The sequence below is a fragment of the Numenius arquata genome, chromosome 14 (genome assembly GCF_964106895.1).
Source record: "Numenius arquata chromosome 14, bNumArq3.hap1.1, whole genome shotgun sequence".
NCBI classification, from domain to species: Eukaryota; Metazoa; Chordata; class Aves; order Charadriiformes; family Scolopacidae; genus Numenius; species Numenius arquata.
This window is the reverse complement of record NC_133589.1, coordinates 11,770,544-11,785,724: the sequence shown is the minus strand read 5'-3', so window position 1 is coordinate 11,785,724 and position 15,181 is coordinate 11,770,544. Positions and strand designations below refer to the sequence as shown.

Here is a 15,181-nt window from a genome sequence, read left to right as displayed (position 1 = left end):
TATGGCAAGAGCTTTACACTTTCATCTAAATTATCTGGTCACTGTGAGGTACAGACTACTGGAACAGAGGCACTGCTTCTCAGACTTAAAATTCACCTGATTCAAATAATACACCCTCTGTGGACAGGCAAGAAATGAAGGCCTCTGTATTTTTCAGAAGTATTACCTGTGAATCAAGTGTTTCTTGCAATAAAAATTTGTGAGATTCTGCAGAAAAGGAAGTAATCAGATCCTTGTAGCCTTCTCCCACTCCCAAATGCAGATGTTCTTAAATTAACATATTACGGCTCGAAGCACCTAACAGTCACCTTGACCTAAAAGCCACCCGAACCATTCAGCTCCCAGTTCGGGCTCCAGAAGCGAGCTGCCCAGCTGCAGGGCAGCCACCTGCACCACCCCGCTCTCCCGCCTGGCTCCACGTACCCACGGCCTGGTTCCACCTACACCAGGATCTCCACAAACAGGAACCAACGAGACTTTTGCAACTAAGAAAAGTTCCAGCTCCCAAGGGGAGCACCACCAGGTTGTGGAAAACGAAAAAGGAAGCGCGGCATCCTTCTGTGGGAAGCAGGTGCAGGCAACGGGGGTGCCAACACCAACACACGAGCCAGAAGAGGCCCGTTTCCCCCCACTCCGTACCCCCACGCCGCGCAGACGGCTGAGAGCGCTGAGGGAAGGGCCTCAGCCCTCCCGGGGCAACGCGGGGTACGAACTGGAGATGAGGAAAAACAGCTTTCTCCGCAAAAAGCCCGTCCCTCGGGTGCGGGTGCGTCCGCGTACCCACCGCCACACCCCGCCGCCCTCCGAGGAGGACACATACCTGAATCAACAACACCGCCGCTTCTTCCTCACCCCCGCGCTACCGCCGAGGCCTCCCGCCCTGCCCCCGCCCGGCGCCGGTCAGCGGGCCCCGTGTGCCCCCACCGACACACCGCTGCGCTGGCGACGGGGCCCCCCCACGGCAGGCGAAGGGTCGCGGTTGCCATGGGGATCGCGTGCCGTCGGGCCCGGGAGGCAGATGTCCGTCCCCTGCCCCGGGAACGGCCGCTCCTGACGCCGCCCGGCCCCGCGCGGCGCCTGAGGGAGCCCGACCATAGAGCGCGGGGAGACGCGCGGCCAGAGCGGACTCAAGGCGTCGCGCCCCGGGAGGGCCCCGGCGGCTGCTTCTCCCGGGCCGGGCCCCGTGTGCCCCGGTCCCGCCCGGCCCCCGCCATTACCTGCAGGTGACTTTAAGGGCGACGAGGAAGGCGCAGCCCAGCACGATGGCAGCGCCGCACAGCAGCTCGGGCCGCCGCGCCATCTGGGCGGCGCGACGCCGCGGCCGAGGGGCAGCGGCAGGGCCGGAGCCGCCGCATAACGACATGGCCCCCGGCCGGGGCGGGGAGGGGCGCGGGCCACCGGGCCGCTCCCGCTCGCACACGTCTGCCTGCCGCCCGCCTGTCAGCCCCGCCGGGGCGGGACCCGCCGCCGCCGAACCCGCCGCCGCCACGTCGCACCGCCCCGAGCAGGCGCAGAGCGGGGCGGGCCCGGCCGGGCGCGGCGCCGCCGGGGGAGGCTGAGGGGAAAGGGCCCGGCCGGCGGCGGCAGGCCTCGCTCGGTCGCGCGGCCTCGGGGATAAACGTGTTGGGAATTAATTTGTTCGCCTCCTGCCGGCTGTGCAGGACGTGGTTAAAATGCCCTTCGCCGGGATCAGCGAATAAATAATTTGTAAATAAATCCTCCGCTTCTGGGAGGGCTGAGCCCCCGCCAGCGGCTGTTCCCCGACAGGCCCCCGCTGCAGCCATTAAAGACTTCACACCATCCTTACAGAACAAGGATTTCATGTTTAGTTTTGTCTAGAATTACTTCCAATAATTTACAGAGCACTTACATTCAACAATGAAAGCATAAAATTGAGAAAACAATTCAGGAAGGCACACGATACAATCCGGTTTTGTCACAGAAATAACAGTGTCCATAGTAACTCTATTTCCAGCTTAGTTAAGTACAAACAAGGTAAAAAAATCAGCATTGCAGCAGGTGGTATTTCAAGCCCCAGCTAATTTTGTAATGCTCACTGTACACGGTATTGAAACACGCTTCAGCCCAGCCCGTAAGCAACAGCCACTGCTCAAGTTCCCCTGTGGCTGAAGCAGAAGGTGTTGGGTTAATATTCCTTGTGCTTTTCTTTTGTGAAGTGAAAGGGACACAGCGTCCAGGCTTGTCATGGGTATGGGTACCACTGAACTTTGGTTCAACACTCTTTACGTACACAATATATGGCCAATGACTACATTCAAACTACTGAAGTCATTCTTTAAAGCTCTTCTAATTATGTAAGGTCAGCCAGTAACAGAAAAATAATCTCAGTTGGAGGGAAAAAGAAGTCACAGGGAAAATAAAAGAAACTTAGCTTTTGCTATTTTGAATGAATGACTGAAAGAAGCTTAGTTTAAAAAAAAAAAAAAAAAAAAACCCAAAAATAAATGAACACACAAAGAAAGCTGAAAGCACCACCGTAGAGAAGCCAAAATGCAGGAGAAGCTCCAGTGACTGTAAAGCCCAAAGGTTCATCAGTCAGAAGTCATCTCCACCTGTGGATGCTTTTCCGTTTCCTGCTGGCTGCAGCAAATGGAATTTGAAGTACCACCCGCCTCCCAGCTGAGGTGGTGGTTCATGCTCAAGTCAAAAGGCTGAAAACATGTCCCAGCACCACGTAGCTCCAAAATGCTTGTCTACTTCACAAGTTAGTTGGCCATTTTTGTTATTTTAGTGATGCACATGAGCTAATGACAATATAGAAAACTGCAAACAAGCAGCTGGAGACACAAATACCAACTTACTAATTTTTTAGCTACAGGTGCTCAAGCTCTTGCTAACAGGTAAATCATTGTTTGTTTATTTTTACAAAATCTCAATCCTGAGAGGCTACATGCAGAAAACAGCTTTGTGTAAAGTTCTCTTTATTACAGGCAACATTAGTCCATACAATAATACACAATACTGACATACAAGTGTAATCTTTCAAAATCATCATTTAAACAGCAAAGACCAAGAAACAGAATTTTAACTACTTCATTTTCAAAAATTAATACGTTTTTTCCTCCCAAGATCCTTTTTCAGTAAATTATATTGAAACATACAAATAGAGAAAAAATACCCATTCAACATATATTGTAGTTAAATGGTTATTTTGTTTAAAATCTTTAATAAGAAAATCCTTTTTAGCAACCTACATATAGATAAGTAGCAAACTTTGTTTTAAACAAATCCTCTCCATTAAAAGATCTGAAGAATTTTCATCCATCATTTTCTTCTTAGCCCATAACACTCTGTTTTGTAATACCTTGATACCTTAAAGTTTTTCAACTGAAGGACTGATACTAGGGGGCTTCCTAGACATTATAACCTCTCTTCCCCCCCTTCTATTTCCTAACGTTCTGTCCAACAGAAGGTGAGTAAGCACGCAATACTTCAGATTTTTTTAATCACCACTCTGTTTCATGAGAGCATAGACAGGTCTGCTCAATCCCCCTAAATCTACTATATTTTGCTGTTCAGGAGGAACAATATATGCCAATAAAAGCAGAAAACCTGCAGCTTTTCTGTCACATGCTTTTGATTATTGTCAATTTTTCTGGTTTATGCTTCCAGCTGATAACATGTATGTGTCATCTCAGTATTAGTTTAAATCTTTAAACAAAAAACTATATTTTCCAAAGTCATTATCACTGGGAGCAATCAAGTGGTCTTTTCTTGCTTTGCTGAGCTTCATTCTTAAAACTTGTCGTCGTTCTTCCCACTCATGGAGTTCAGCGTTTCCATGGGCAAATTTACAGTTGTTCCCTTCAGTGCAAGTACCAGCCATATATCTGTTAAGACAGATTTCAAATAGTGTTTTCATAGAATTATCATGATCACTGTTGTATCTAGGTATTTTCTTCTGGTCATGTTTTTCAAATACATAATCACATGCTGAACAGAGTTAATATTTTCCTTTCCCAGCTGTCAAGTATTTATAAAGGACAAGAGATGTAGGTCTCTGTTCTTCATGCTCCTACTTTTCTGAGTCATTTCATGCTTGAAACCTTTAATTTCATCAGGTAAATTAATACTGTATCAATTAACTTGCTAAGCTAAAGAACTACGACTGTTAAAAAATACAACTAATTAATTATTCTTTGTCAACTAAATATCGGTTTTAAGTACTCAGTATGACTTAAGAATCTGGTTTATTCTGGGATTTTTGTATTGTTATAAGCATGCCAGTTTGCATTCACTTTACACTGCATATACGAGGCTTGTTAGCGTTCAAAACATCAAGTACATTTAGGATGTTACCTAAAAATTTAGTAAAGGGGCATGTAAGCTTTCATGCAAAGACTGCAAACAAAAAAATAACTTGCTTTATATGCTGTGCAATTTCTCAAGATCTCTAACAGATTCATCAAAATCTTTAACTTGAAATGGAGTTACAAAGGTATCCATACCCACAAATTGAATCTTTAACACCAGAATGCAGATTCCAAAGTTTTTAGCCTTTGAAGAAGATTCCAACAGTGGAAAGAACTTTCAACAGATTTACAAAAAAATCTACTGCAGTCAGGTAAACAGGCTGCATTTAAGAATTAAAAGGAGTGGCAAAACATACAACCAATACTGGGGAAAACCAACAGGTCTTGGAAGTTCCCTTCCACGCTTTCATATATCATTTCCAGTAACAGCTACTCGATCGTAACAGATTTGTTTTGATGCTAACAACATTTCCACTTGCCTTAAAGCTCCAAGTACCTGCTAGGTACTGTTCTTGTGTTCCACAGGTCATTAATATGCAGCTGCCTAACTAAACTTTTTATAATACTAGCAATTTTTTGTGCAGCTGCAATAACCTTGCAACCCCTTATTAACCAAACAAGCAATTCATTTGGTTCCACAATTAGGCACCTTGTCACTCCGCAAGTTCTAACGCTACATGTTAAAATACTGTTAATTACTTAATTTCTTGTTGAAAGATGTATGCAAAGCATGAAATACTAGAAACAATGTGTGTCAAGACAAATAACCTCCTTAATTATTTACACTGAACTGTCATTTTTCAGCATTTTTGACATCTTAAAAGCCACATACCTATCACAAATGCTAAAATATCCGGTTGGAAAGCGATACTGCCAGCAGTTTTGATCATCCTCAGTGTGGAAAACCTTCTCTTTATGTTTTTCAGAAGAAATGTGACCCTGCCATTGCTTCTCACTATTACAGTTCTTCCCGCACATCCAACAGTGAAAATCCACCTGTTTTACAGGGAATTTGAAAACAAAACATTAAGAATTCAATACTGTAAGCAAAGAACTGCTCCTAATACATTTTGAATGTTTTCTGTATGTTGGCCTGTAAATTGTTGTTTACCTAATCAGACACAGTTATTTAAATAATCACCTGAAGTTTATGATCTCCACTGGCTTTAGAGGATTCAGAAGAACTGTTTTACAAGTGTGAATTAAAATTTGCATTTAGTGTAGCTAGCTAGGATATAAGGAAGCACCAAGAAAATAAGAACAACAATGTACGTTACTGACTGGGGGGCGATGACACCACGAAAAAACCCACGTGTGAATCTAGAATTATACCTATGATTACTTACTGTAACTTCAGCATAGTCAGTTGGCATGTGAATTTGCTTCCCATTTTCTTTGTTTGCCTGAGCAGCTGCATCATCTCCTTTTTCTGGCTTTTGACTTTTTAGCCATATGTCATACAACTGCTCCAAGTCTTGAACTAATGAGAGCAGAAGCTAAAATAAGTAATTAGCAATTAAGGCAAGAGTTTGAGAATACTAGATACATGACTGAGTTTGCAAGCATAATTTAGTCCCCACCTATTGTAAGAAGAAAAAAGGAAGGACAGAATGTAGGCAGTTACACAGTTCAGAGATAAGAGCCAAGAGCAATATGAATCTCTGGCTACTTACCAAGAGCCATTTCTGCCCATCTAGGGGGAAGTAAGATGTTGCACATTTCTGAACTGGCACCCAAAGTACCGATAACACCTGTGCCGCTGTGTATCAACATCTGAATTTTTAAGTACTGATATAAAGTGTGCTACAGCTTTTGGTAAACTTAGTCTGCTTTCTTGCAGACCATGATATTATCATTTATGTTATTACTTCAAATTTTCAATTATTTCTCCCCAGTAACACTCTAATGGGATAACAAGTCAATAACAGAAAGTGAATTGTAATTCCCAGTAAATACACTGAGGGAGGGAGGGAAATTCTTCTGCAAATAGCTTGCCCCCATATGCTGGTAGCAGAACCCTAGTGTGTGCACATGGCAATACAGAGTGTAAGTACCAAATAATATTGCTGCATGGATCAATATGCTATTTCAAAAACATCTAAAAAAATTGATACAAACTACTTTATTGTTAAAAAAACACATCAAGCAACAAATATATCATATAGCTATTGGTATTCAATACTGTTTTTGAATACCCAGTCTGGGCTTTTTCAAATTTAAAAAAAAAGCACCTGCAAGATTTACTACAAAAGACAGTGAAAGTAAGTGGATTAAACAGTAATTGAGGAGCAAGAATGAAAAGCAGAACAGTCAGATTTGCAACATGTTAGGTTTACTCTTCTACTTACTGCTGTTCTCCTTCATATAGGTCCACATCTCTCTTTCCTCAGGACTGTGAGCAAATGAGCAGTTTCCGTCATACTGACATTTCTTGCCTGAAGCAATATGATTGCACAACTGGAACATGAATTAAAAAAAGGATCCTTATGAATATAAAGTAAAATGGACAATAGTAGAAAATGGGGGGTTTTTTCAGTCTTGGCTAGTGTTTCCCCTCCCACACAGACATTCATATCACATGAAAAATAAAATCATGTTTATTTTATAAAAAACTCATATATTGTAGTTAGAAAAAGCAAACTGCTGGAAGCAAGTATTATGACTGCTTTTTGCCTCCTACCACATTATCCGACCACAGATTAAACTATTTCTGAAATATTTACTGGAAATAGTAAGGACTTAGTTAAATCAGTTAAAAAGTTACTAACTTTCACTGATGAGAAAGGATTTAAGTAATAACACGTGAGATCAGTGCTTTTCTAAGGCTGAACTCTGTAGAAACACTATTAATGTATTCCCACCAGCCCCCATGGGAATTTCTGCAGAACTGATGAAACCAGCCCAATTACCAGTGTTTTCCAGATACCCTACTTTCTCAACTAAAATGTTAGTTTTAGGTTAACATACATCAAATTGCAGAGGCACTTGTTTCTTTGCGGGAAGAGGACGAATGGTCATCCACTTCTTACGTTCATTAGACATTACTAGCACCACACGGCGATCTTTGGTCCATCTAAAAACCAGATACATTCAATGAAAGAAAATACTCCTAATAAAAGATACACTGTGTACACAGAAGCAGAACCAGGAAAGCTCAGAAAGGTTCTTGATAAATCTTTCACTATATGAGATTTAACTGAAACTATCTACTGAGATATCTACTGAAACTTTCACATAATTGATAATTAAAAAAAGCAACAACAAAACAAAACACGAGGTGTTTCTCATTACCAATTATTAACATTCTACAAAGAGATGACTGTATTCTGCTTCAATGTTTTTGGTTTTTTTAATTCCTTGTGTGACGCTTTCCTAAGCAGTAACAAAGTTTCCCAAAAGAGATTTTAAATGGCTGACAAAGTGGCAAAATTTTCATTGTTCAGTCCTACTTACGGGTGTCTTGCCTTTGCACTACAGTATTTTTTGTTTCTGTCTGGCTCATTAACTTGACCATTTCTCCAGCACTGACCACAAACAAACTTCATCTTCAAATTAAGTGATCCGTATTTCATTTGGTTCCCAAGAATCTTAAGCCAAAAAAATAACAACAACAATAAAAGGTATTTTGTATCTGCAAAAAAATCCATACATAATCATGAATTACCCCCTATGATAAAAATTTGCAACACATGTCCGGAAGCAGATGTTACACTGCATGCCTTGTAATTTCAAACTAGACTTGTCTTAACAAATGCATTTTTATTTAACTTATTTCTGATTTAGGTGTATGTACCCAAAGTTGTGATTAATATATACAAACTAAACACACAGAAGTCCTACATATTGGAAAGAATTAATTGCCCTATGGCAGCTGACTTTGAGATTATATTTAGGCTTTACGTTTTGCCTATGACAGAATAAGCAAAGGAAAAAAGGAATTGCATAGAGCAAAGCAGGCATTCTAGTGTAAGTGGAGCAAGCTGAAGAAAGCCTGGTGAAAGAGATTATTTGAAGAAGGCATTAAAAAAAGTAATTTCTAAAATAAGCTACATTTTACACAGACATAGAAAAAGAATTATCAAAAGTCACTGTAGAATTAGTTTAATGGAAAAATGAAATTACCTGTGATCCATGTGCACTAGCTTCCATGTTCTGCCAGTATTTCTTTGATTCTTGAACAATAGTATCATGTGAAATACCTGTAAAGGACGGGAAAAAGTTCTTGAGCGCTTATGACTGTTATAGAATTTCAGACATGCTCAAACTCGAGTATCACTGAAGCCCCAAAGCTTTTATCTATTTTTCTTTTTATATATTGTATACATATACACACGCTCGTGGGTGTGGATATACATTTACATCCATACACACGCACATATATACACTTAAGAATTTCATGAGAGCCTCCAAAACAGAAATACTGTATATATCATCACATTGAAAAGCAAACAGAAAGGTTTTTTTAAATTACAGATTGCTCAAATGAGATGCATCTTCAAATATCTACTTAAACATAATGTAATAAACCTCTAATGATAATCTAATTAGAAAAGCTATGTTGTATTATGGACCACAGAAAAACTATCCAAAATGCAAGCTGACAGACACTAGATTCCCCCTGCCCTCTTTACAAAACTTTAAACAAGCCCTGTTAATTATGTTTTGTTTCAGAAAAAAAAAAAATTCTTATAAATACTTTGGCTAAGGTTCCTATCAGAGCTGTATATTGTTCACACACACTGTAATATTTACTGCTCTAATTTCACACAAATACAGACTGTCATTTGTGTTTGGATTTGAGGGCGGGTAAAATGTTTCTTTCCTGAGGCAGCATTCCCTTACTTCCCACACCTTACACTCAGAAGAGGAACCTCTTTCAAAGAGCAGAGTCTGAGCTTTAACTGACTTTGGCTAAACATGAGGGCAGCACGAACATATCATAAAATAAAAAGTATGCTTTCTGTGGCGAATCAAGTTTCTCAGAAAACCCAATCCTTACTTCAAAATAGAATTATACAGTAAGTTATTTGCTATCCTTGGCTTAGTAGGGACTGCTGGTAAGAAAATAACTGTTTTACTTTTGCACAGAAGCTTCTAAAGGCTCATCCCAGGAGAGAGAACAGGAAATCAGCAAAGAAGTCTCTATTTGACTATTTTCCTCCAAAATTTTCAGGTCAGTATGACATCTTGTGTCAGTATGCCTGTACGAGAATCTAGATAGAAAGCTGAAGCGACAAGGAGCCTCTTCTTCAAAGAGGGGACAGGTGACGATACATCAGACATAAAGGGGCAAAACCGCCAGAAACACTGCGACACATTGAGATTGCCACACTTCCCATTTTCCTCCGTGTATCGCAATGATCCAACATGATTACTTAATATGTACAGTACTGCTGTCATACAGAGCAAGGTAGGAAGAATGAGCAACTGTTATGTGATACAAATTATTTCCTGCTAACAGTTCAATTGCTTTTTTTAAATAAAAACAAAAAGTCACGGAGAGTTTGGAACTCATGACCAATGAATGGGCTGTAAGTACAGAGACGTGTAATTCAAAAGCTATCAGCTAGAAATGAAGTAGTAAAATTTGTTATACTCAAAGAAGCCAACAAAAACAAGCCACAGCAACAAAAAGCAGCCAAAATGTCCTGGGTAACCAAGAACAGAAAAGCAGTTAATTTTTATCAACACTTACACTAACCAGAGACAGAGTAGCAATCTGCAAATATTTATTTTCTGGCTCACTATATAAAAATCTCAGAATGGCAGTAAGCGAAAAGAAAGGTTTAACTATGAAAAACCTTGATTCTTGTACTAGGGGATGGAGGGAAACAATGGCATAAAAATTTCAAGCTTTTCTTTCAGTGCTCTGTGAAAAAGGAATTTGATCAAGATCTTCCAAACTTTGAAGGTTTAAAAATAAAAAGTTTGACTTGAATTTAATATCTGCTCAAGACTTCTAGTATTATTTCAAGAAAAAAAAAGGTATCATAATGAGCAGTTTTGACAGGTTTTATTATCAAAAACTTCCTAATTTTGAATAGCTAGTGGCCTACTCAACACTTTTTATCATATTTACATTACTGTTTATTGAATATGCTGTATGAAAGATTCCAGCAAATTGTAAATGAACGCACTGATCCCAAGTTGCTAATTTCAGAAGGGAGCTGAGACAAGAAGTAGTGGCATTACAATGAAGAGTAAAAACGTACCTGTTTCCTTTTGCATTATCCAGACTTTAAGCTCTACCAGGCTGTGAGCATAAAAGCATTTATCCTCTCGTAAGCAGCCATAATGCACCTCATGTCTGCACAGGTCAAGCTGGCATCGAACTTGAAAAGGGCGGATCTTGGAATATTTCACCATAGTTTCTCGCAAAATGTGGACAAGGCACCTGTTTTGAAGACAGTCATTTTTAGATATTCCTTAAAATGACTTTGTTCATGTGTGGAAAAACACATAAAATAACCATCCCTCATCACAGCTTATTCAAATGTCTTTATAACACTTTTTTACTTGCAATCAGAAAGCCAAAAGAGTTTCCAGAAGGAAGTACCATCTAATTATCATTTCTAGGATGAGTAAATCAACATCACGGAACAGTACTCTTGTAAAATCCAGAGGTCCCCCTTCTGCAAAGCATTACTGAATTTAATCCAGCTGGATCACTGATCTCCAAGAGGGAAAGCATATCATGTCCACTTTCAAGTACATATCCTGATCTAAATATAAAAGAGTAAGTACTTATGTTTGAAGAGCACTATTAAAGAAAAGTTGATGCATCACAGTAACAGCCTGGCTTTTATAGCTGCAGTGTTTCCTCAATATAGGGAAGTGGAGTACAAACAAAGCAATTAAAATGCTCCCATTTACGTTTCCATCATATAAAACCCTAAGTCTATTAATTCTCCAAAGCTTATTTAACACTATTAGCACTATGAAGTCTTTGTTAACTTTCAAAGAGTAATTAAAGACACTTTCCTCACACTTTTTTTTTTTAATCAACTGAATTCATAAGAACTATTGTCTATTTCAGACCGAGTAATTAAGGTAGACCTGTTCTTATCTGAGTTAAAATTACAGCAAAATAAGCAAAACAGATCAAAGAGAGCAAACTTATGAATTCCTATATTAATTTAATAACACACCTATTTACATCAATGCAGCTCACCAGGTAAATAAGCTATTAACAAACTGACACCAAAACCAGTAAGACTCAAACATGAGGGTGGATACAGTAATTCTGAATGCACTGATAAAGAAACAGTTCACTTTCCATTTAGTTATATGAGACAATCCTTGTTCAATGAATTTGTCTTATCAATACTGCCAAAGCATAACAGTCATTTAGCAAGGAAGAAAATTTAATCAACAGGTAAGAAATGAAAGTCAATATTAAGAAATGCCCTGGAACCTTTGCTTTTCATTTGAAATTTAAAGAAAGAGATGGTATTTCAGACGTACTTGTTATCTTCAAAGTCATGCATAGCAGGGTGAGAACAAGAAGATGAGTTATCCTTGTTCCTTTTGCTTATTATTCTGGGTTTGTGATCAAAACATTTCTGGAATACAAACACAGGTAATTATAGAGTATGTATTTTATACATTTAAAAATATATCTTACCTTAAAGAGTTTAACAGAGACTTCAACTAGTCTCTAATCTAAAGCTAGACAGAGTATTATTGAACATGCATTTCAAAGTTTACAAAATGGTCATGCATGAACCAAAGCGTTTCTTTCCAGGTAATTTTATTATCATTTTTATTGTGTCATTAGAAATAAAGCAGCACCTCACAAAGAAACATAAATAATCCATGATGTTCTTGAAGGAGTCGAGACACAGTCAAGTTGATCTTTCCGTTTCCTCCAAAAAGAGCTTCTCGACTAAAGGCTCCTTTGCGCTCCAGTGTCCACACATCTATCTCCTCTTGGCAATACGCAAACGTGCAATGACCTGGATATCTGCATTCCTCTTCAGCAGCAACATCTAAAGTGATAACATTGAATAGGACATTGCTTTTACATACCTTTTATTGGAAATTCATCTTAAAACTTCCACTATCTCCATTTCAAATGTTTCTAATGAAGAAACTACATCTGTTACAAGTGGGTCACTTAGGTCTAGCAGACAGAAGCAAAACCTTATGCTGAATGACTTGCTGAAAATGTGAAACTCCTCAGAAAGGCTGATGCACACCTCTACCAACTATCCTTTTCTAGTCTAAGGTAACAATGCTGAGAAACCAGAATACCCTTTGCTTAAATACAGTCAGGTAAAGCTCTTAATTAATCCATGAGTCACCTTGTTTACATCATAAGTAGAGTTTCACACTGCAGAAGTCTAACAAGAATGTTTTTTTGTTGTTTTGAACAGCAAAAGCCCAGCACTCGGAAGCAAAGTTATTCATGATGAAGAACAATACAGAAGTACAGTCCATGTTCTCTAATTAACCATATTAATAGTCAAAACATAGCTCTCCTTTCAGCCTCTGAAAACATAAACAACCCAGTGAACCTCCTTCTCAAGCTCCCATGAGCAAGAATAAAAACTCATTCTATACTTCACTGTGGAAAAGCTAAATTATATGACTTTGAGTATAGGCATTAACATTTTACTACCTACCTTTACAAATATAATACGGTCCCACGTACTGTGTCTTTGTTGGTCTTGGACGTATTTTTTTCCATGATTTATCTTCCGAGTTTTTTATTCTACCAATTAGAATATCCTTCTTACATTTATGTTCTAAATTGGGATGGTAAGCGTAATCCAATAATTTAGGACCTGTAACAATCACAGAAAATTGCTTATATTTGCATAAATTGCAGCATACTTTTAACATTTCCATACACAGACTGGCACATAAGCCCAAAAGCAAAATACATGAACACACTGTATAGAATTCCTACTTGCACCAGCAACTCTGAAGAACCAGAAGTCATTAACAGCTATGTTGAGCAGAACAGAAAAAAAATGAATACTTACAAAAGGACCAGTCTTGGCAAGAAAACATCCCCACAAGTTATTTGGGGACGGATGCTGTGTTACAACCTTAAGATTACTGTGGGACAGCATCAAATTGCTGCCTTTTTTCAAATTCCAGAGTATACGTTTCCATAACATTAATTTAAAACTTAAACTGCTTCTTTATAGTAAGTCAATGAGGACAAATTCCAAGGGTCAGTAAATCGCTCTCTTAACCTTCAACTTTTATTGTATCAGAACAGTTACTATGTTCAGAGACAAAACACACTAGGCAAAAAGTACACACGTACCAAAAATATATACGCCAATCCCACTTTGTGGGCTTGGAAACAAAAATATGCTTAGCTTTAAACTCTGTCTTTAGGATGACAGCGAAGATTACATTACCACTAAAATGAAGAAATTGGGGAAAGACTCTGAAGACGAGCAACGCTCAATGAATTTTTCTATTTAAGGGACTACAAAAACAAGAGCGTGACCCAGTTTCCCTGGACAAGAAGCTGATGGAACAGTACAATTTCAAAAGTAGATGGTAGTAGCAGGAGCCACCTAAAGGCTTTGATAGAGATGCAAAGAAACAGAAGAAATAGATGCTTTGATACAAATAGTCAAGATAGAAATGTGCTAAGTACTTCCACCAACATTTTATCGCTCCTACTTTTAACAGAACATGTTTGATGGTTTTTCAAACATCATTTTATGGATTTTTCTTGTTAAAATAATTTTAAACTAATATAAAAGTTTTCAAAACTACAGGAGTCATCCCCTAAATGTCTCGATACAATTCTTTATAAGATCCGTTACTACACTGCACTTCATTAGTATATCAGTATCAATGACACCTATGACTTGAAAGGCAATGCTTATTTTTAAGATTAGTCTTAATAAAACCTACTGCCTCTAGAATACGGCTCCGTTTAACAGCAATAGCTCAGGCCTAAAAGATTAGTTATATTAAAGCCCAATACTGGTTAAGATCCTTCGAGTCAATACAGTGGAGTTAATGATTACTAAGGGTTGGAAGCCTCAGGATTATGATTTAGAATTAGTTTGAAAGAACAGTAAAACAGATGGGATGTGAAGGTTACCAGGTACTTTGAACTGCGGTTCAATTCCCCATGGCCAATCAGAGAGAGTACTGCAAGTTTTTTTTAGTCTTGAGCAAAGGTGTCATTCTTCACAGTACCCTGGGGGTTGGGAGGAAAGCGAATACAGAATGTGAACGACCTTACACAGTACACCTAGAGGTTGGGGAAAGCGTGTGGTGATCTGTGGTGGTTTTAGGAATCAAGAATCTATTAGGACAAGAAATAAAGACAAGAAGAAAGGAGATAAAATAGATGCTGAAACATTTTACCAGTTCCTTAATCATAAGATTGTACTACATCTGCAAAGAACAAGTCGGGATTAACATAGTTTAGAAGCCAACAGTATTTTAACTTAAGAACACTAAAATTTTAAATATATGCTTCTTATTTAAAAAAAAAAAAAAAAAAAAAAAAAATCAACCCAATTGAGTCCAAAAGCCCCTTACCTTTTTTGACAAAACATAACTGGCAGGCCTGTCGCAGCTCATGTGTGCCTTCTAATGGGTTTCTTCCCGCAAGTGCTGAAGATACAGGTGTATTAGCAGTTGCACTGCTAAAAACATTTGAAAAGTCATTTCTAGTTTGGCCTGCAATTCCCATGTAATTTTCGGACCCAAACAAACTACTAGGGCCATTTATCTGTTGGAAGAAAGCATATTTTACTTGATCCATATAATTTAATTTATTTACCATTAAAATTTAACCCACTGAATTTATTCTTCAAAGCGTAAGAAAGACTAGACACAAAAAATTCATAATACAAATTTAACTGCATGTCTAAGAAGGGGACACAGAGATTTTACAGAAGCCGAATACCCAGCGCAGACTACGC

General features: G+C 39.0%; 2 protein-coding genes across 4 annotated transcripts in view; both read right to left on the bottom strand.

Moving 5' to 3' along the window:
• The window catches only part of TXNDC11 (thioredoxin domain containing 11), a 33,495-nt gene extending 32,077 nt beyond the window's left edge, over nucleotides 1–1,418 (bottom strand). Inside the window, exon 1 of one of the 3 annotated variants that reach the window (XM_074158311.1) lies at nucleotides 1,218–1,418. In XM_074158311.1, the coding sequence (XP_074014412.1) occupies nucleotides 1,218–1,363 (146 nt within the window). In that variant the 5' untranslated portion in view covers nucleotides 1,364–1,418. The remainder of the gene's footprint in view (nucleotides 1–1,217) is intronic. The other 2 variants (XM_074158313.1, XM_074158312.1) reach the window with 2 other exon arrangements.
• Nucleotides 1,419–2,921: 1,503 nt separating this feature from the next.
• Nucleotides 2,922–15,181, bottom strand: part of ZC3H7A (zinc finger CCCH-type containing 7A) — a 29,642-nt gene continuing 17,382 nt past the window's right edge. Inside the window, exons 12-23 of the mRNA XM_074158335.1 lie at nucleotides 14,796–14,988; nucleotides 12,899–13,060; nucleotides 12,066–12,262; nucleotides 11,739–11,836; nucleotides 10,487–10,668; nucleotides 8,397–8,473; nucleotides 7,728–7,861; nucleotides 7,242–7,347; nucleotides 6,623–6,731; nucleotides 5,621–5,754; nucleotides 5,107–5,270; nucleotides 2,922–3,851 (exon numbers count right to left, since the gene is read on the bottom strand). Of these exons, the coding sequence (XP_074014436.1) occupies nucleotides 3,662–3,851; nucleotides 5,107–5,270; nucleotides 5,621–5,754; nucleotides 6,623–6,731; nucleotides 7,242–7,347; nucleotides 7,728–7,861; nucleotides 8,397–8,473; nucleotides 10,487–10,668; nucleotides 11,739–11,836; nucleotides 12,066–12,262; nucleotides 12,899–13,060; nucleotides 14,796–14,988 (1,746 nt within the window). The 3' untranslated portion in view covers nucleotides 2,922–3,661. The remainder of the gene's footprint in view (nucleotides 3,852–5,106; nucleotides 5,271–5,620; nucleotides 5,755–6,622; nucleotides 6,732–7,241; nucleotides 7,348–7,727; nucleotides 7,862–8,396; nucleotides 8,474–10,486; nucleotides 10,669–11,738; nucleotides 11,837–12,065; nucleotides 12,263–12,898; nucleotides 13,061–14,795; nucleotides 14,989–15,181) is intronic.